Source organism: Callithrix jacchus, chromosome 4 (assembly GCF_049354715.1).
Source record: "Callithrix jacchus isolate 240 chromosome 4, calJac240_pri, whole genome shotgun sequence".
NCBI classification, from domain to species: Eukaryota; Metazoa; Chordata; class Mammalia; order Primates; family Cebidae; genus Callithrix; species Callithrix jacchus.
This window is the reverse complement of record NC_133505.1, coordinates 29,959,598-29,979,996: the sequence shown is the minus strand read 5'-3', so window position 1 is coordinate 29,979,996 and position 20,399 is coordinate 29,959,598. Positions and strand designations below refer to the sequence as shown.

At 48.7% G+C, this 20,399-nt stretch overlaps 1 protein-coding gene across 2 annotated transcripts in view; it reads right to left on the bottom strand.

Moving 5' to 3' along the window:
• Window positions 1-107: 107 nt before the first annotated feature.
• GMDS (GDP-mannose 4,6-dehydratase) overlaps window positions 108-20,399 on the bottom strand; it is a 643,170-nt gene continuing 622,878 nt past the window's right edge. The window contains exons 10-12 of one of the 2 annotated variants that reach the window (XR_013533842.1): window positions 928-12,130; window positions 764-832; window positions 460-532 (exon numbers count right to left, since the gene is read on the bottom strand). Coding sequence is in view for 1 of the 2 variants with exons in the window: in XM_002746279.5 (XP_002746325.1) it covers window positions 470-532; window positions 764-832 (132 nt within the window). In the remaining variant the exon portion in view is untranslated. Of the gene's footprint in view, window positions 533-763; window positions 833-927; window positions 12,131-20,399 lie in introns of both variants that reach the window. The other variant, XM_002746279.5, reaches the window with a different exon arrangement.

Sequence of the window (20,399 nt, the reverse complement as noted above, 5' to 3'; positions counted from 1 at the left end):
TGACCGCAGCCATCTCATTCCAAGGCCTGGGTTGTGGGGTTTTTTGTTTGGGGACCCTTATGTCAGTGTTTATAACTCGGAGAAGACATCCATACTGACCCTGTAAATGCTAGTTCACAGAAAGACCATTTTTAATAAGAAAAGAGAGTAACAATTTGAAGGCCCCACAATTTGTTGTCTAACAACATAATTTCAAGTAAAGTGAATGTGATTAAAACATCGTGATTTCACAAAGCCATTCAAAGGAGGCTTCGAGAAAAGCAAAGCGACCCAAACCCTGGAGTGTCACATCCCGGCTGCTACAAACCTCAGCGAAGTGGCCCCGCTCCTGTGGCTGCGACAGCGCAGTGGCAGCAGGGGTCGCAGGGGGCCCGCAGATTCGCTCGCCCCTCCCTATCCCCACAGCGCGTCTGCACGGTAACTCGGAGGAGATTGTAGCTGGAGGGCGGGCCGGACTCCGTGGCGGTGCTCAGGCATTGGGGTTTGTCCTCATGAGCTCCACATCGGCGTGCACCATCTCCCTCACCAGTTCCTGCGACACAGGGGTGGGCGTGAGGGAGGAGTTTCTGCCACCCTCTCCTAGTGACACCCCACCCCGGGTGTCGGCCCCAAAGAGGCCTCTGAGTCTCTCATTCTCGCACCCCTCCCTTCTCCCTCACCCCGCCCTCCGGGCCTTGGGCGCCTCAGGCGCCTTGCCCTGAGAGCTGCCTCCCTGCAGCACAGGCCCCGCAGCGGGACGGCGTGCGCCCTCAGAGATACTCACATCGAAAGGGACCCGGGGTTTCCAGTTCAGCTTCTGTTTCGCTTTGGTGCAATCGCCCTGCAGAAAGTCCTGGGGAAGAAGAGAGGGAGACCAAGCAGCCGTGGGTCGGGGGCAGCAGGTCCCGAGCCCCGGGGACCCCACCTTTCTGTTCCCTCTGGACTCACAAGGCTCCGGGTTTCCCTGCTTTGGGTCCTTGCTGCGCGCGTTCAGCTGCAGCTCTCCGCGCCGTAAATCACGAGGTCGCGGTTAAGAATGCGCTGTGCTGTCGTGAGGACCGTGACCGCGACGCGTCCCCAGCTCGCCCCAGCCACCTCCACCCGTCCACCCCCCTTCTCCCTGACGCGTCCCTTGGACTCTTAATGACTTTTTTTTTTTTTTTTTTTTTTTTTTTTTTTTACATTAAGTTGTCAGGGACGCTACTGTGAGAACTGTTTCAAATTACTGCACTTCTCCGGCTAGGAGGGAAGTGAGTAAATCACCAGGCGCCCCTCCCAGCTGCCTGTGCCCCCGTGCCGCTCAGCTCCCGCCGCAGGGCTGGCCGCGCTAAGCGCCCATCCTACCCAAAGCCACCAGCCCCGTGGGGAAGGGACTCGGTGTGTGGGGTGCAAGGTCCCAGGACTCGGGGACCCAGCTGTCGCGGCGGGAGCGTGCGCCCCCTCTTTCTAATGCGGCCGTGGGTGTGCCTTCCCGGCCCGCAGCCTGGCGAGGTTCTTCCTGCGAGGTGGCTTTGAGCATTTCGGACCCATAGTAAAGTCAGTTAACGCTGCCTCCCGCACACGCGCACGTTCATAAAACGAAACTGGAGTTTCACGAAGCAATACTTAGCCTTAGCGTCCAGGGACTCTATACACGGTCCATTTTATTCTACCCCTAATCTACTCCGTTCGATTCTGTTCCTAAGAAAATGCAGATCTCGACCCACTCGTCCTTCCACGACCCAGCACGGAGCTGCAGCCTGCACCCGGAGGACCCCGCTCTGCCCGCCACTGTCCCCTCTGCGAGTGCCTTCCTTCTCCCCCTTTCCCTAACTGCTCCACTCGAGGAAACGAGGAAACAAGGGCATTTCATTTCCATCCACTTAAGAGGCTTCCTTGGAAGGAAGGCTGGCTAAACGAAAACCGGTGGAGAAGAAATTAATCCTGCTCTCAGCCCCTACTCACCAACGTCTTTGTTACAGCTCTGTGAAGACTGATTTAGATGAAGATGGAGATGAGAATTTCAAGATAACTTACAAAATAGGAAAGAAGGAAGAAAGGAAAGGAGGAAAGGGGAAAGGGAGGAAGGAAAGGAGGGAAGAAAGAAAAAGACAGAGATACATCATTTTTAGAAGTGAGATAAGCATGTAGCTTTTCCATCCACAAATGTACTCATCAAATAACACGTAAGATGTGATTCCTTGAAATAAACAGAATGGCAGTATGAAAACAGCCGATCTTTAACGGTGAGAAATACTCGATTATTATATTTCAGCTACATACAAATTAAAAGAATAGCTTAAAAGGAGTTTCATCATGTGAAATTAACAGACAAACTGCCACTGAAAGCCTTTCCCACTTATTTTCTTCATACTTCTCTGAAACTTGGCAGGCGGGGAATTTGTTCTAGATGGGAAGGGTCAGGAGGGCAGGGGCGGGACCTGCTTTGCCCTGCGTTTGGAGCTCACCTTCTCTGGGAAGCCTTCTAGAGCGAAGGCTGTCTAGATCTACTGAACGTCCGCACTGCCGGCTTGAAATGGGGCTCCAGCAGAGTACACACAGCGACTGCGCGCTCGCTCTCGTTCTCATCATCCATCATTACTTTTTCAAATGCTTTGAATTTCACAATACACTAAAGTACCAGTTTCCTCCCCAGAGTGTTAATAATACTAAAACAAGTTATTTCTGCTGGTCCTAAAAGTTCATATACAGTTTCTTCAGGAAAAATAGAATACGAAAATTAGTAATTAGCAATTTAACATAGCACTACAAGGAAATAGCAATATAAGCCGAAAAACAAATTAATTTATTTTTCTTTCCCCTCCCTAAATAAGCTTGTATGTATTTCTACAAGGCTTCTACTTTGCTATAAGTGTCACACAAAGATACTCATTCTTTTTCCCAGAGGAAGCTGTGCGATGTGGAGTCCTGCAGGCAGCCGGTCCCTCCCCCCGCCTCGATCCTGTGGCAGCTTCATGACGGGTGGAGAAACATGCTATTGTTTAATCGCATCACACTGGCTATAAACCAACCAGCACCGCATACGATGCAATTCAGGGCTGTGAACTTAGAGTTAGCAAAACCCTAAAACCCAGTTTGGCTTCAAATGATCTTGGTAGGCTTGGGAAATGGAGCTTTGTGTTGTAATTACGTTTCCTGTAGTTTTCTGCAAGTAGCTCATAATATAAAAACAACCAGGGAACTGCAATTAAGGAAAAAGAAAAATGGTTTTCAAAGGCTTAGAAACAGACATTGCTACCATGGACTATAAAAGTATTTCATTGAAACCAGAGATGCACCCAGTTAAACTTCTCAATTTAGTTTTGAGCCTAGCTCCAACACTGCAGTCTAGCTGCTTCCTTTAACCTTCTGCCAAGGCTCTGTCTCCCTTAAATTTAATTAGACCAAGAGACCTTGGGAAGAAAAAGGATGAGGTCCCCTCAGAACAAAACGTCAGCTCTCTATGCCAGCTGCTCCTAGGCTGACATCTGGACTGGGCGGTAAGCTTATGTTCCAATCAACTTTTAAGTAAAGATTATGAGCATCCCAGCTTATTTTACACTTAAGTGTTCCTGAAGGAATTTCTCACTTCTTCCCATTGTGTCATTTATGGAAAAGATAGAGTCAGTGGCTCATTCTGCAAGGTTCTAGGCACGGGATATACTTAAGGGGTGGCGTGGGGACGACCTAGTGGGAGAGTGCACACACCTCTAGAAGGAGAGTAGGATGTGGATTACCTTGTTTAAATGAGGCTTCCTCTAGCCTGAGAAGAAATCAGGCAGTGGAAACTGTACTCATACAACAGAGTCCGAACTGCTGTGCTCACATACAGAACTGCCTGGGGCATTGAGGACCGAGAGGGAAATGTGGGCTACGATACACATTCCTTTTATCTTCATTTCCCTCTCAAACACATTTGAACTTCCACAAATCCCCTCCACTAAGGTATCAGCTTAGGATCAACTCCTAAGGACTAGAGAGAAGAATGAGCTTATCTACTGCGCTCTTTTCTTCTTTTTTGACAGTTCAGTTTCTTCGTTATGCATATGCTTACAGCCTTAATACGACAACGGGGGTGAAAGCCGAATTAAAGTGATGGTTTTATGTACAGTTTCCAAAAAGGACTTCGTGCACTGGGTGGTCTGGAGCTTTCCTTGAAAAAAGAGAAAATAAAGCTTTGAGAAAAATTTAAAGTATTTCTATGTGAATATGACATTTCCGGAACTGTGGCTTCTGGTGTCTTCACTATTTTCATTGCTATTCCTTAGGTGAACTATATGGTTTCAATATGTAATTTATAATTGTCAAATTCAATTAGGTTTCACTGAGCATTTTACAGCAGCAAAACAGCAGGAGGGAAGGGAGAAAATGTCTCTGTCTACAGGGTCCTTCATAATTCTGACTCATGGACTGCAGTGGATTCGTTTGACCTTCAGGAGCTGCCCTCTAGCTGTATCATCTAGGCATGCATTTACAGAGTTGCAAACAGCAGCATGGAGGAGGGCATGTTTGGCTGCAGCCATTTTTCAGGCTTTCCTGGCTGATGTTCTTGTTAGAGTGAACTGACAAAGAGCCAGACCAAATTCTGGAAAAGTAATTAAGCCAGTTTCCAAGCCCACAGTAGTTAACGCAAACTCCAGAAAAGGAGAGACCATACTGTGCCATTATCATCTACCCCGAGTAAAGGTCCCTTTCCTCAGATCTCTTCCATCTAGATAACAGCACATCCTGAAAATCACACTGGTTAGTTTTCGTTCCTTTTATTTTGATCATTCTTTAACACATTCATTCCCTTACACACTCCCACCTCTATACCACTTTCTCTACCACCATTGTGGGGAATGCTATTAAGTAGATTATATCGAAGAGGAGGATTTTTTGAAGTTCACAGTCTCATTTCATTTTCTCCTCTTTCCACTGAGGTTGCTTTGGGAAAACTTCAATATTTAGTTCAAACTATGTGTTGGATGCTACATTTCCTCAACAGGTCTGCTTATAAGGTTTGCAAAGAACACATGTTTAGGTGGAGAAATATTTTAAGAGTATGAGATCTTTTGGCAGAATATTGTTAAATTTCTAATGTACATCTTGGAAGAGACTGACTCTTGAGTGCTATAAACAGGAGAAGATGTATAGACAGGGATGTTAATAAGGAAAGCTGAGACTGATGAAAGCCTTGGCGAAATATCTTCAGGAATTTAAGATAACAGAGCTGTGAGTGGCACTTAGTATTCTTTTTTTTCCCCTTCTACGTTTCTTAGAAAAGCAAAATTGAGGAATAGCTCAGGTTCCAAGGGAATAAAAGAATGCCAGTGAATTTGGTTCTTGATCCAAGTTTCTGCTAGTGTAGAGTGAATAGGAAAGCTTGACTCGGGGTAATGTTTCTTTTTCAGAAAGACAGAGCTGCTAAACAACAACAAAAAGCCTCAGGAAAAAGCTCTAAAGTTGCACAGAACATCCTAGTCAAGATTCCAGAGAGCTGAGAGTAAGACTGGGAAATAACAAAAAATGAATTCTGAAAGCTCCCCCAGAAAATCCATCATATAGGATCTCTCTTATTGGGCGTAGCTTGAAGCCTTAGATGCTCACAAATTTATTCTTTGGTTTAATCCTTCCGAAAGAGGGAGTGACTGTCCACGCAGTGAGAAATGCTGTGGTGTTCATAGCGGTAATGAACATTTCCCCTCTCTGTTCCCCTTGCTGCTGTATATCCACACAAACCGAAGTGGAAGCCAGGCCTCTCCTTTAATGATAAGGGGCGATAAGAGGAGAAGAAAACAGCAGGCAGTCCTGTCTGCTCAGGAAGCAGGACTCAGTGGGACTGTCCATCAGCAGAAGCTGACAGAATGCCAGCAGAGCTCAAACAATGCTCAGGCAGCCTGGGGAAATGGAGTCAGTCAGCACTGACCCAAGGAGGGTGCAGACAGTGGAAAGGAAGTGGCAGAGGGAGCAGGATAGCATGAGCAGACCCTGCATCATGGCCTCGTCCGTGGCCACCCTTATGGAGGCTGCTGTGTGGTAATAAGCAATGGTGTAGACTTGGAAAAAAACTACCACTGTGCACTCTTACTGTCACCAATGTCACCTCTGCTGGGAGCCTCCTCGGATGACTCAGGATGTGCGGTCCAGTCCTCCTGGATGCTGCCTAATGGGCACTTGAAGATCCTCTGACCACCCCCTTGCTGATCCCGCTTTTCTGATGGGATCGCAGTTGGTAGAATTTGTTATTTGGGATCAGCAGCTGTTAAGCACTACTGAACAAATGGAGAGAAATGCATCCATCCACATGCATGCCCTGGATACCAGCGACGAAGTCCGGCTAGTCCAGTAGAGCTTTCGTGGAAAGTGAATGAGAACACGGTCTTCATTATGTGCCTATTTGTCAATAAAGCATAGGGTGGTAAAAAAATCACAGGTATTCACTTCCTGAAAGGAGAACTTAATGACATGTATAGTGCAACTTACACATAAGTAGGTCTCTTTTTTTCATTTATATTTAAATATATGGTGGACATAGTTGACATAAAACAAGAATTGTAGTTAGGCAAAAAAGGGCTCTGTAAAGCTACACAGACAACATAATTATTTAGGAGAAATACTGGATTTAAGCAAGTTAGCTTCTTTTTAAACAAAGTTTTATGAAATATTCTGGAGAAAGCCCTTTCTAGCAGACACGCTTGAGATGTGTGGCGGTGCAGCGGTCCGCTTTCCTCTATGGGGTGAACCGCATGTGCTCCGTGCAGTCTGTGCCACCCTGAAGCTCGTTCCTTTCCCCAGACACCAGATCACGGGTTGTCCACTGGCTGCCTGGCCTTTGACTGGGACAGAGGAGAGGCCCCCCCCACCTCCTGAATGGAGCCCAGCCCAGGAACATGCCCATTCTCTGTCCAGTCCAGCCCTGTGCAATTTTGAGGACTTCCCTGTTCAATGAGGCAGCAGTCTGAGCCGGCTGAGCAGAGGAAAGCACCTCTCAGAAGCTGCACTGGGAAGCTTCTGGGGAGCCGCCTACTCATAGGTAGGTGTCTAATAAGTTGCTTTAAATGAAATAAGCTTATAAGACTTTGGGGATGTCATCTTGCATCTTACATATTTACAAGGTGCTGTGTCTGTCTGTACCTGTTCTGCATCTATAATTGCAATCGTAGAATGAATATTTTGTTAGCTTTATTTCTTGATCCCTGGTGCTTACAGTAGCATCAGCCCGGGGAAAGCTAGATTAATTACTGTAACTAGAGCCCTCTTGGTTCCGGTTACTTCACTGATCTCTGACTAGCTGATATGGGGTGGGGGGTGGCTGACTCATAGATGTAATGCAGGGGCCATTTAATGAAAAGGAGATAAGATTGTTAGTGACCTCAGCATTCCAGGCTTCAAAGCCAGCACCATCTTGGTTGGAAATTACTGGTTACTGTTAATGACTGGATCTAGGGTGTAAAGATTTACCCATGCTGGAAAGAGGTGGCAAAACCCTGAGGACAGGAGATAAAGCGCCTTTGAGTGGACCGATTAGGGACTCTTGTGACATAGCTGGCAAGTGGCACCTTGGCTACAAAAGGCAGGCTGCTGTGCTCTTGCCACTTAGGACTTTCTACCCTCAAAGTGCTTTATAGACATCAGCTAATTAAACCACAAGACAATCACATCCAAGATGCAACTTAAGAGATTGTGTATCTGTGGCAGGTGGCCTCTTTCCTAGAGATGAAAGTTCTGTGCAAAGCATCTCGGAGGTCAAAGCTAAAGCACTTGTCACTGGCTTATCTTTACCCTGCACGTTCTCATCCAGGAAGGCCCACCGAGGTCACAGGGGATCCTGAATTACACAAAAGGAAGGTAATTTTCCTTAAGCTTTTTCCTTCTAGTTTGTAAGGAAATCTACCCACCTCTTAGAAATGCCCCGCTCCCCCACTGCTTTGAACTTTTGTATTACACGGTACAATATGGATGGGATTTTTTTCCTTTGTGGTTTTTGTCAATGTCTACAGTGTATTAAGTCCTCAAATTCTACACACCTCACTTTGCTCATCCGTCCGTCCGACCATCTGTCCGTCCATCCATTCATCCTCCCCTTCCTTCCTCTCCCCAATCCAAATATAAATAACATAACAGGGTCATTCAAACATATACCCACAGGTTCCTCCAAATATTCATTCCCTCAGCCATTTCTTAAGAAACTCAAGGCCAAGCCAAACACCTGACCACATTTGAATTCTTAGTTTTTGGCCATTTCTCTGGGGACTTTTATACTGGAGAAAAGATTAAGACAATCACTATGATATTTGTTGGCAAGGTTTTTTGGAGAGGTATGGAGAACAGATGAGCATGATGATGACTCTTGAGGTTTACTGTAATTCTCTTACCACCGATTTGGCCACCCATCATCACAGGAAGGCTAACAGGGTTTTGTCAGGTGTCTATACTACATGGTCACCTGGTACTCCTTTATATCTTCATGAGAGGAACAAAGTCCTATACTGAAATGCATCTGCAGAGGTATTTCAGCCAAGTACTTGCGAATGTCACAAAGTCACCTTGTAGTCAGGTTCTGGACTAGGAGCCAGTGTTTCCGATTCCTAGTCCAGCAGTCACAACACTCAACAGGACAAAACCCTCTGTAGAATGTGTTATAAGCAATACACTTGACACACATATATTTGAGTGGCAAAGAGGCCTCTTAGTAATAGGTGGTATTGACATACAGTACTTTTAACTGAATGCTGGATGGAAACCAATACAGAAGAGTCCATATTGTATGATTTGATGTATGTGAGGTCCTAAAACAGGCATCCATGGTGTTAGAAACAAGACTGGAGGACAGGGGAGGAGTACTGACTGGGAAGGTGCGCCAAGAAACTTTCTGGAGTGATGATTCCTTATATGAATGGGAGTGTTGGTTACATTTGTCAGAACTGATCAAACTTTAATTCAACATTTGTACATCTCACAGTATATAGATGATATCTCAATATTAAAATTTGGCCAGGTATGGTAGCTCCTGTCTGTAATCCCAGTGCTTTGAGAGGCCGAGGCAGGAGGATTGCTTGAGGCCAGAAGTTTGAGAACAGCCTGGGAAACATGGTAGGACCCTGTCTCTACAGAAATTTTTTTTAATTAGCTGGGTGTCATGGCACTTGCCTGTGATCCCAGCTACTTGGAAGGCTGAGGTGAGAGGATTGCTTGAACCCAGGAGTTTGAGGCTGCAGTGAGCTGTGATCACACCACTGTACTCTAGCCTGGGCAACAGAGTGAGATCTTGTCTCTAAAAGAAAAAATTCTTAGACACAACCAACATGGAGACATTGCTGGAGAGACTGGGAACCATAATGTGGCTCAACCATTTAGCTCTTTCTTAACACCTCTGAGATTCAGGTTTAAATCTGTAAAATGGGAAAGCAATGTTTGCAAAGTTGTGTGAGAATTCAAAATTGCACAGGAAAACCAGCTAGAACCATTTCTAATTCATCCCACACAGGCTTTCCATTAAGCCTATTATTTATCACTAACATGTAGGAAAATAATTCTGTTAATTTTTTGTATTAACATCATGGATGAAGATACAATATTTTTAAATGGACTGTTTTATAGTGTTTCTTTCAGATTTATATGAAATTTTTACCCTGCACCCCAACCCTTCCTCTCATTTTAGACAATTATTTTCTGAATAGCTGTAGCAGAGCATAGAGGATTTTGTACTCGGCTGCTCCTGAATTTTTGCAAACATATCACAGGCTCTTGCTTGCTGGTTGCTGCACATTGACTGCTTTAGGCCTTGGGGAAGCAAGCATGGACAAGAGAAGGCCATGCTGTCATGAAGCCCATGTTCTAGGGCTGACAACACAAGAGTACCTGGAGACATGAGTTTTGGCTGATGGGTGCTCGACCGGGCGATTGCAGAGGAGGCTGGCTTGCTGGAGGGTGGGAGAGCACTCTGCCCTGGCTGGGTGTGGAAGGTCTTCCATAGAGGTGACCGGATCAGAGATCTATACAATGTGCAGGGGCCGGTCACAGAAAGATCTGGGGTGTGAGGGTCTCTTGGGAACACTGGAGGTAAAGGGCCTTAAGGGAACCCTGGAGAGAAGGCTGCTGTGATGGCATGGGGAGCAAAGGGGAGAGGAGCCCATGGCCACGAGGCTGGAAGGGATATGGAGGCAGGCACTGCTGGCCTCCCTGGTGGTCTCTGCCATGAAGCCCAGGCCTTTCCCAGCGAAGCCACATGGTCCTGAGGCCCTGCTGTCCAGTCACAGTGACTGTACCTTGGAGCACCTACAGCCTGCAGGCTATGGCTGGAGGTTGGAAAGCTGGCTACCTGAACTTGATGGAGTTCACAAGTCTGATTTTCTGGTGCCAATTTTTGAAAGTATGGAATTGATTAAAAACTGACTATATGCTGTTTTAAAAAGGTGGATGAGGCCAGGTGCGGTGGCTCATGCCTGTAATCCCAGTACTTTGGGAGGCTGAGGCAGGTGAATCAGGAGGTTAGGAGATCGAGACCATCCTGGCTAACATGGTGAAACCCCGTCTCTACTAAAAATACCAAAAATTAGCTGGGCGTGATGGCTACTCGGTAGGCTGAGGCAGGAGAATCACTTGAACCTGGGAGGCAGAAGTTACAGTGAGCAGAGATCGTGCCACTGTACTCCAGCCTGGGTGACAGAGTGAGACTCTGTCTCAAAAAAAAAAAAAAAAAAAAGGTGGATGAGTCATTCTTGCCGTACATGCCCCAACTCTAATACATAATGCCTCTTCCCCTAGAAAATCTGCCACTCTCTGATGTACTTGGGACACCTAACCTAAAAGTACCTGGCAACTGAGGTGTGAGCCACTGTAGGGGAGAGTCAGGACTGCACCAGCTGGCCCTGAGAGACGCGGAGACAAGGGATCACCAGAGGCCAGAGGCAGTGACCTGGCCATGCTACTCCAGCACCTGCTAGGGTGTGCCGTGAAAGGGCAGTCCCTCTTCTGGCCAAATAAAGACACGCTCAGCCTCTGAGGGCCCCTGAGATGCCACTCCACCCTTCATTTCCTCCTGCCTGCAGTGACGCTGTGACCCTGAGCTTCCCTTGCTGGCTAAGGGCCTTCTCCCTCCCCAGTAGCTCTCAAGAGGATGAGGCACAACACTGAAACTTGCCTGAGTTTTGGAAACATTTTTACCATATTCTTGTGTGTATGTGTCTGTGTCTCCCTGTCTGTCTCTCTCCGGGTGTGTGTGTCTCTCTCTGTGTCTGTGTGCACTGTGTAAAAGCCCACAACTCATCAACAGTGAGAACCCACTCTACTTTGAACTCCATCCTTTGCTGGCCCAGCACATCCAATATGGAGTTTGGGCTTTGCGCTGAGCCGCAGGGGGGGTTTAAGTGCTGGGGGCATATGCTGCGATGGATGAGTTCAAAGATGACTGCAGATGCTGCTGTGGGTTAGAAAGAGGGGCAAGAACAGGGGGAGAGACCAGCTAAGAAACTTGAGCCACAGATGTGGTGAGAGATGATGGTGGCCTGGACGCGAGGGGTGGGGTGGAGATATAGTGACGGAAAGGCAAGGGTGAGCTTGGGATGATCTTGGAGAAAGAGCAGAAAAGGGCTCCCTGGGGTTGGAGGTGGGGATGAGAGAAAGAGGACTGAGAACTTCTACGAATTTGGTCTGAATGAGAACCTTTTTATTGCTTTCAAAGACATTCTATGAAAATCAACAATGCCAGGAGCAAAATTCTCCTGGAAGTCTCTGCGTCCCTCTCACCACAGCCCTGCCAGCATTACATATCATCTTCTTGTTCAGGAAATCTCTCATTTCATGATCAGAGAACAGGGACTCTTCTGAAAGGTTACTTCCATAGAGTCACCTGTGATCTCTCCTCTCATTCCATGGAGCACGGCTTCTTGTTTTGATCCTGATTTGACACCAGTGGCTCTCTGCTGAGAGAGTCTGCTTAGCTCTGAGAAAGAAGCTCTGCTTCACACGTCCTGGCTATGCTCCTGTGAAAGGGAGGCTGAGGGGAACCAGTTTGCTTTCTTCTGAGATTCTGGCCCACGGGACAGGCGAGGAAGGGGTTAAGGCAAGCTGTGTCCACCGCGCAACCAACATGGCCCACTTTCATCCTCTGGCTGCAGCAGGAGGAAGTCCGAGAGGGGCCTTTCACATGACATCATAAAAGCCTGATTTATCGCCAGCCACCAAACATCTAGAAAATCATAACATCCTTTCAGGAAAATGCAGTGGAAAATAATCAGACTGACTTTGATGGGAGCTTTGGTGGGGACTCCGAGTGCGACACTGCGCGGTGACCCTTGGCAGGTGCTTTATTTTGCCTCAGGGCCAGCCTCATTGACAAGACAGAGGGTCTGTGCTGTGTAAAGCCCACGGGGAAGTGTGGCCCTCCATGCAGATGAAACGAGAGTTTACTTCACTCTCTGCCAAGTTGCCTAAAATGACGCTTTGGTGGATGTGAAAACGCTTTGGAAAACATAGCTGTATCCAAACGTGAGAAATTGGCAATTACAGGAATAAAACTCATGCCTAGTACATGACCCACAGCCACTTCAGGGAGGCTGGGCGGAGCCTCGGCATCTCCAACACTGCATCCGTGGCCTGCTCTTCTCTGCTCTCAGCTGGGGCTATCTTTAGGACATTACCGTTTGGTGAGAGCCCTTTCCTCACAAGGCACTTTTCCTATGTTGCATTTCCAGAGTAATGTGCCACCGCAGCAGCCTCTTCATCACAAAGAGGGTTAGGATATGACAGAAAAGAGATACCCCAAAATGTCAGCGGACATAGAAATAAAGGGATGAGTTCCGCGCGCCACAACAAACGTGTTCCAGGAATGCCTGCATCTCTTTGGTGCTTCTTTTGCTGAGTGATTTGATAAAACCACCAGCAGGAACCTCTTCTTTGATGTGTACAACATGCTCTCCAAATAAACACAGGAAAGAGGGACAAGGGTGGCCTAGAGTGTGGGATAGTTCTGAAATTCTGGCCACATCAACTCTAAAAAACCTGTTGGTGTAGAAAGTAGAACTATCTGGGCACGGTGGCTCATGCTTGTAATCCCCACACTTTGGGAGGCTAAGGTGGGCAGATCATTTGAAGTCAGGAGTTTGAGACTAGCCTGACCAACATGGAGAAACCCTGTCTTCTAAAAATACAAAAAATTAGCCTGGTGTGGTGGCACATGCCTCTAATCCCAGCTACTCAAGAGGCTGAGGCAGGAGAACCGACTGAACCCGGAAGGCAGAGGTTGCAGTGAGCCAAGATCATGCCACTGTACTCCAGCCTGGACAACGGAGTAAGACTCCATCTCAATTAAAAAAAGAGAGAGAGAGAGAGAAGAATCCCTACTCTGAAGGTCTTGGGATTCCTGAGCTTTGAAGAAGATAGATGTTATAAAGATTGAGCCAGGACTGATAAAGGGATAGCCTGAGGTTGAAGGCTGACAAAAATGAACACTTGGACTCAGTTCAAAGTTACTTTCACTTCATTTAACTGTTACACCAGCAAGTACACAGTGTGAAGATTACTCATAAGATGATCAAAGACTCATGTGAGAACAAAGCCACCAACACCTCTCTGGCCGTCATGAAGGTGCCTGGAAGGTTGCTGTTGATGTGGCCCCCATGGAGGAATAGGCCCCCATGGAGGGATGAGTCCCCAGGCTGGAGAGCTCAGAGCCTGGCCCGACACCATGAGCCTAGGATTGGGGGAACTGGCGGTCACACAGGCAGCCCTTGCCATGCCACGGTCATGCCCTTGCAAGTTTGATTCTTACGCGCACCAGCCGGCCCTGGAAGGTCTACCCATGCCTGACCTGCCCAAGGTTGTGCAGGTCAGGCATGGGTAGACCTTCCAGGGAATGGGAATGGCATGGAAGGCAGCAGGGAGGAGAGGTGAGGCCTGGGCCTGGCCTGCGGCACAAGCTCTGAACCTGGGCTTGCCTCACCTGCACACGGGAGAACACTGGGGCTGGAAGAACTCTAAAGGGCTCTCTCCAAGCTCCTGCTTGCCATTCTGCCAGGCCTGCCAGTGCTCGCATTGCACCTTGAGACTGCTTCTGTTCCTTGGGGACCCCACACTATGCCTTCTAGCCTAACACCAAGCATGGCTCCACGGTAGCTGTGGCTGCCGAGTGGTAGGACTCCAGTTGTCCCCGCTGGGTTCCATCTGGCTCGTGGTCTGCATTGAGCCTGAGTCAAGCCAGGTGGTCGGGGAAGCCGGGTGACTCAGCACATTGTGAGGTGGCAAAGGGTGGTGAAGAGGCCTCCCCTGGCCCTGGTGTCCCTGCCCAGTAGGTCCTTTCCAGGCATCTTTCCAGGCGTTTCTAGGCCCAGGAGCCTCGAAGCTGGGCATGTGCTTCCCAGCCGGCCTCACAGACAGCAGTTGTGAGGAGGCAGGTGCCCTGGAGGGCAGAGGTCTGACTTGGTGCTGGTGTGCTGAATAGGCCCCAAGGGAACCCCTGCTTCAGACTCTCCCCTGTGAAAGCACACCTGGACTTTAGGGGAGCTGTCACCTATGGCAAGTCAGGCTCTCTGGTTGCTTATGCTATCTTGTGGCTATCAAGTGGACACTGTGGCACCTTATTGCCCTGGGTGGAGCATGCCATTGAAAACTGGCATACATCATGGCATAAGCGGGAAGCAAGTTCCCCAGCAACACAAATCATAATCCAATGGCCTGACCTCCTGTAGACTGTTGTGGGGACAGAGGCCTCTATGCAGAAGGCTCACAGTGGGGTTCCCTCTGCAGTGGCCAGTGAGCCCCACACTGGCTGTTCAGGATTTTTTTTTTAAACCAGTTTAGGCAAGGGTTCCCTGAGGACGCTTAGACCAGCAGCAACATGGCCCCCGTCCTTTATCCTCTAAAAGTCCTACAAGGTGAGGAAATGATGGCGCTGCTAAGTAGGTAACTTGCCCTGCGTCACTTGAAGTGGAGCCCGGATTAAAACCCAGGCTTTTCTGACTCTAAAGACTAGGTCACTAGCACATTAACCTGGACCACCTCCCTGGTGTCTTCTCTCTTTAGCTATGTGTGCTGACAGTTGATAACAAACACAATGCCACGCATTCCCAGGTAGAAGCTGAGGTTTGTAAGAAAGAACTTGCCTAAGACATGGACAGAGAAAGAGAATATGCTCCCGCGCTACAGAGGTCCAGATGAAATTAGAGCAGAGACGGGAATGGAACCTAAGAGTCAGAAGCAAAGGTGGGGGCGTGAGAGACACCAGGCTGAAATGAGCATGGGCTTCTTCATGTCAAAGCCTGATGCAGCCTTGGGTTTAGAGCAAATCAAAAATTCCACTGTTTTCTCCAGCTGGACATAAATGGTTTCACAGGGAACCCTGGCTGAAGAAAAAGCATCTTTGATTTGGTTAATTATTGTAGCTTTGTCAAAAACACTGATGGACTCTTCAAGTGCCATCAGGAATGGTCATGATCTTGAGCTTTATATTTATGAGTAGTTTAAACCCAGGTCAGTGGCTGTGTGCCCATGGATAGATTCTATGCCCCTGCCCCCAACGAAACCCCAATGCTATGAGGTTGTGAGACTCAGGGGACTTCCTCAGGCAGGATTGGGCTTTGGGGTGCATTATTCAAGGAAATGCTGCATTTGAGGATGGCAAGGACCCTCCAAGCCACCTGATGTGGGAACTCTAGAATTTGGGATACTTCCAAGGGACCTTTGCTTGGTATTTGTCCCCTTTAGAGCACTCTTTTTTCATGACAGGAACCCAACTCACAGAATTAGAAAGAACTCTCTGGGTCTTATTAATGCCACCACCATGACTACTAACAGAAACACAACTATTCCTTAGGGTATCAGTCATGCCAGTCCTCAGGGTGTGGAGGGTGAGAGACCATGTTTTCAGAGTTAATGGGACCTGTATGAGTAGAGCGAGTCTGGAGATACCTAAAGACTTTATCCATAACTACTTAGCTCATGGGTTTGGACAGTGAGAGTTCAGAAAGAAAGAGGTATCTTGAAATCTTCTTATTCCCTCCTGGCCAACATTCATTCATTCATGCAGTCAACCCAGAGGCTCAAGGTCAGTGGCGGAGACTGAATTGAGGGCCATCTCTGAGAGGTACCCTGTGCCTGGGGTAGGCAAGAGGGGCAGGCTAGCAGAGGAGGAGGTGGGTACCTGTGCATATGGGGAGAGGGCCCAGACTTGAAGAGGAGCCTGAGCAGAGGAAAGAGGGCTTTGTGGCATCCTTGACAATGTGACATGTTTTAAGCATGCCACTGAGGCGCTGGCAGAAAGAGATCCTGGGTGATGTGCCTAGCATTTTCCCACTGGGAGAAGTGCTAGGACTAAGCTACCTTCACAGTGGAAAACAGGAGGAGCTCACAGCCCAGTGAAGTGAGGGCTCTTGGGAAATACTTCCCAGAGAAGATGTTCCCTGAGCTGGGTTATGAGGAATGAGCAGAAGGTAGGAAGGTGAAGTGCAAGGCTAAAGTCCAGATGCAGACAGCTGTTCAAGGACACAGTGGTGTTACGAACCTCCCAGGAAGGGAGGTATGGCTGTTTGGTATGGCTGGGGGCCCGAGTGGAACCCTCCCGTTTGCTGAGTGTGGACCCCCAGGTGCGCAGCAGTTATCGCCAGCTGAGCATGAGCTTTGGAGTCAGATCCAAGCTGAGGCTGGGCAACGGTAGCTCACGCCTGTAACCCTAGCACTTGGGAGGCCAAGGTGGGTGGTCTTAGGAGTTCCCTTGGGGAACTTGGTGGCCATTCAAATGCTGGAGATTGGATTGGACTCATTTTGGGACATCCTGGGACATGCTGTCTCTGTCACTCAGGGGCTTCTGGGGCTCATTGAGGTCCTCATCCATTCCTGTGCACCCTGGAGTTCCTGGAGGATGCAATTCAGGGACAACCTATCTTCACTGTCACCATGTTAGTGAAGATAAATTAAGAGAAATATGCCCTGCCAGCTTGTGACACTCAGAAAGTGGCATGGAGCAGCACAGCCTGGGTCATGGCATGGACAGGAGAAAAGCTTTATCATCTTCCTGTCAAAGGAGAGAAGTACCTTGTGGAAGGTCAGGGTGCTGTGCACCTGGCGAGTGCCTGCCTGACCCCAGCCTGTGGCAGAACCTGAAAGGCCACTGCGATCTTTATCAGATGACTCAGTGCTTAACAGTGGGGAAGGGCAGAGCGTGGAGCAGGCACAAAAGGTCCTGTGGAGAGGCCCCGAGCAGCCCAGGCAGGAGCACTCAGTTCTGCCACTCAGGGCATCACCGCCAGCAGTCAGCACCCACGGCTCATGTCTCTTGAGTGATTTCTCTCTCTCTTCTATCCCTCTTTTCTCTCCCTGTCCTTCTGCAGGATTTAATTAATTGAAAGTCAGGTTTTTAAATATTGGTCAGCCTTCTATTGGATATTTGGGGTCTACCCTGGGGCTCCCCGACGCGTCTCTCTGACTTACCTTCATGAAAGGTGAAATGGAAATGCCCCGACAACTCGGCACACTTCCTTCTTTTTTCACAAACAGTGGAAGCACACCAGGAAGTTCCTGAGAACCCCAAGAAGGCCCTCATTTCACCTGCTCACCTGATCATGTCCTTTTTCCTACTGGCCCTGGCTCAGAAAGTTTGCCCTCGCAGCACTCTCCTTGCATCCTGTCCTCTCTCGCTGGGAACCCTGCTCTTCAGAAAGTGAGGGGACAGCAGCAAGCTTCAATTCCCTTGAAGTCTGGGCAGTTTCTGTCTGTTATTTTTTGTTTTTGTTTTGTTTTGGGACAGATTCTCACTCTGTCACCCAGGCTGGAGTGCAGTGGTGAGATCTCGGCTCACTGCAACTTCTGCCTCCTGTGTTCACGCGATTCTCCTGTCTCAGCCTTCTGAGTAGCTGGGACTACAGGCACATACCACCATTCCCAGCCAACTTTTTGTGTGTTTTTAGTAGAAAAGGGGTTTTACCATGTTGATCAGGCTGGTCTTGAACTCCTGACCTCAAATGATCTGTCCACTTCAGCCTCCCAAAGTGCTGGGATTACAGGCATGAGCCACCATGCCCAGCCAATTTCCATCTTTAAACTTTCCCCAAAGGCATCAGCTCTATAATTGTTGCTCACATTTGTCTGAAAATTTTGGTTTGATCAAGGAGAAAATAAATTTCTCCTTCAAAATCTCCACCTTCCCCCTAAGGTGAAGGTCAACCTGGTCTTTGTCCTCTAGGTTGGAGAACGGGGTTCCATGGTGACCATTGTCCTGATTCCTTATGCATAACAGATGTGGGGTAATATTTTGACTTTATAAAGCCTGCCTTCATGGCTGTTTCTTGTGTCTTCATGAACAGCTCAGGTGGGCAGCTGTGCTGGTCCCCATGTAGGAGGCAGGCAAGCTGGGCCTGGATGGTCTGTCTCTCCAAGTCCAACAGGAAGATCAGGATGGGCCTCGGGTCTCTGCTCCTAAAGCTGGGCCCCATGAAGCCCCTTACCTTTGGTCTCCTTCCTCACTGAGTTTTTTTTTTCCCCCTATTTTAAAATAGCCGTTCACTGAGACTCTTTGGGGGCTTTAGAACAGCCCTGGCCTTAGCAGAGTCACACAGCCACATCATGAAGCATCTGCTGATGAGGGGGGCATCCTGCAGAGCCCGTCCATACTTCCTTTTATTTTCTCATCCAGCTGCTTTTCTTCCCCTGAGTATCCCCAGAGAACTTGGTGATTCTCAACATATCCTGTGGAGTTTGTGAAAAGTGGAGCTGGTGAGGTCCTCAGCCAGGTAAGATGCACCGGAATGTCTGACGGCGCCCTCAGAGAAGGTGTCTGAGGATTACTTCCCCAGACCAGACAAGTGTGGAGGGTAGGAACAGCATCTCACTCAGCTTGGTGTTGGGACCCAGCCCATTTGGTAGTATACACAGGCATTGTAAGGAAACTGCATTTCCTTGTGCCTTCCTGAAAAGGAACCCTGACTGCCTGGGTGCAGCTCAGCCCCGAGGCTCTCCTGCTGCAACTGTGCTCTCTCCAGGTGGCTCTCAAGGTGCTCATCCTGCCCGTGGCCCCCAGAGCATCAATGAGGCAAGGAGCACCTTCAAAATCCTTTTAGCAGAGTAGGATGTGGTTACTAGAGCCGTGGATAGTTGTGGGGGTGTTGGTCAAAGGATACATACCTATAGCTGGGTGGGGGCAGGGGAGGTTGAGAATAGGCAGATGCATAGGGACAGAGGGTGGAGAGGTGACGTCTTGGGCCAAGGTGAGGGAGACCCTGGAGACTGTTGGTGGTTATGGAGTGTTTTCCTCCAGTGATCCAAATGCCCTAGAGTTGACTGTGGTGATGTACACTGAATAGACTATAGCCCATGGATCACATACTTTCAGTGGGTGAACTATATGATGTGTGAATTATATCTCAATAAAATTTTGTTTAAAATTTTTTAAAAAGTTGAAAGTCTCTTCCCAGCTCCCCTTCCCTCTTAAAAAAAAAAAAAAGTCCTCTCTAGAAGCCAAGCCTGACCCCTCAGCTGATAAGGCTCCCAGGGTGGGCAGCCCTCACCCAGCCCCCGCTGTTCCAGACACCTCCCCTCTGAGCCCCAGGGCCCAGCCCTGTGACAGACATCGTGCTGGGTCCTCAGCCTGCTCTTTTGGCAAGGAACAGAGCCTGCAGGTAGGTTGGCACAGCACCTCAGCCTGCAGCCACCACCAGTAGCCTGCAGCCACCAGTATGAAAATCCCTCTTCCTCCAGGGACCCACCCCAGGAGGGCCCTCCCTACCAGGGGAGACACCTGATCCCACCTGAGGAAACGTGTGAATGATGGCAGATGGCACTGCAGCTGTGACTAGGGCCTGTCAGCTGGACTGCAGATTGCCAGCTGGAAGTCCTCTGCTGGGCATCCAATCCTGCCCTCATCACAGCTGGAGCCTTCCTGCCTTCCTGCCAGCTTTTCACCATCACCATAAACAGGCTGTGTACGAGCTGCTAGGCTACACTTCCAATAAGCTCAAGGCTTTGCTGGCACCTGCACTTTGCTCTGACCTTGCACATTTTCCTCCCTTCCCAAGTTCCCCAGCTGAAATTCTCTCCAATTTAGAAGATGAAATTTGTGCTCAGTCAGCCAACATCTCTGAGCATCTCCTGTAGGGAGGAGCCAGGTACCCTCCTGCAGGGCACTGCTCTAATCCCTGCTGCCCCCAAGGAAGGAGATCCCAAGGTCCCTGATTTATAGTGAACAGGAGAGACTGTGAGGTTTTCTGGTGACCACAAAGCCAGGGCCTAAACAAACCAGGTCAATTCACGGCCAGCCCCACTGCCATTTCTTATACCTGTGTTGTGAGCCTTGCGCCCACTGCCTGCTCTGACTGCTTCAGCTGCCTCAGGGGCTGGCCAGCACTTGCACTCTGCAGATAAAGGAGCTGAGGCTTAGTGAGTAACTTGCCCAAAGTCACGAGGTTAGAAGTGGGGTGCATCAGGATGAGATTCAAACTCTGGTCTGCTTGATTCTTTTTTTTTTTTTGAGA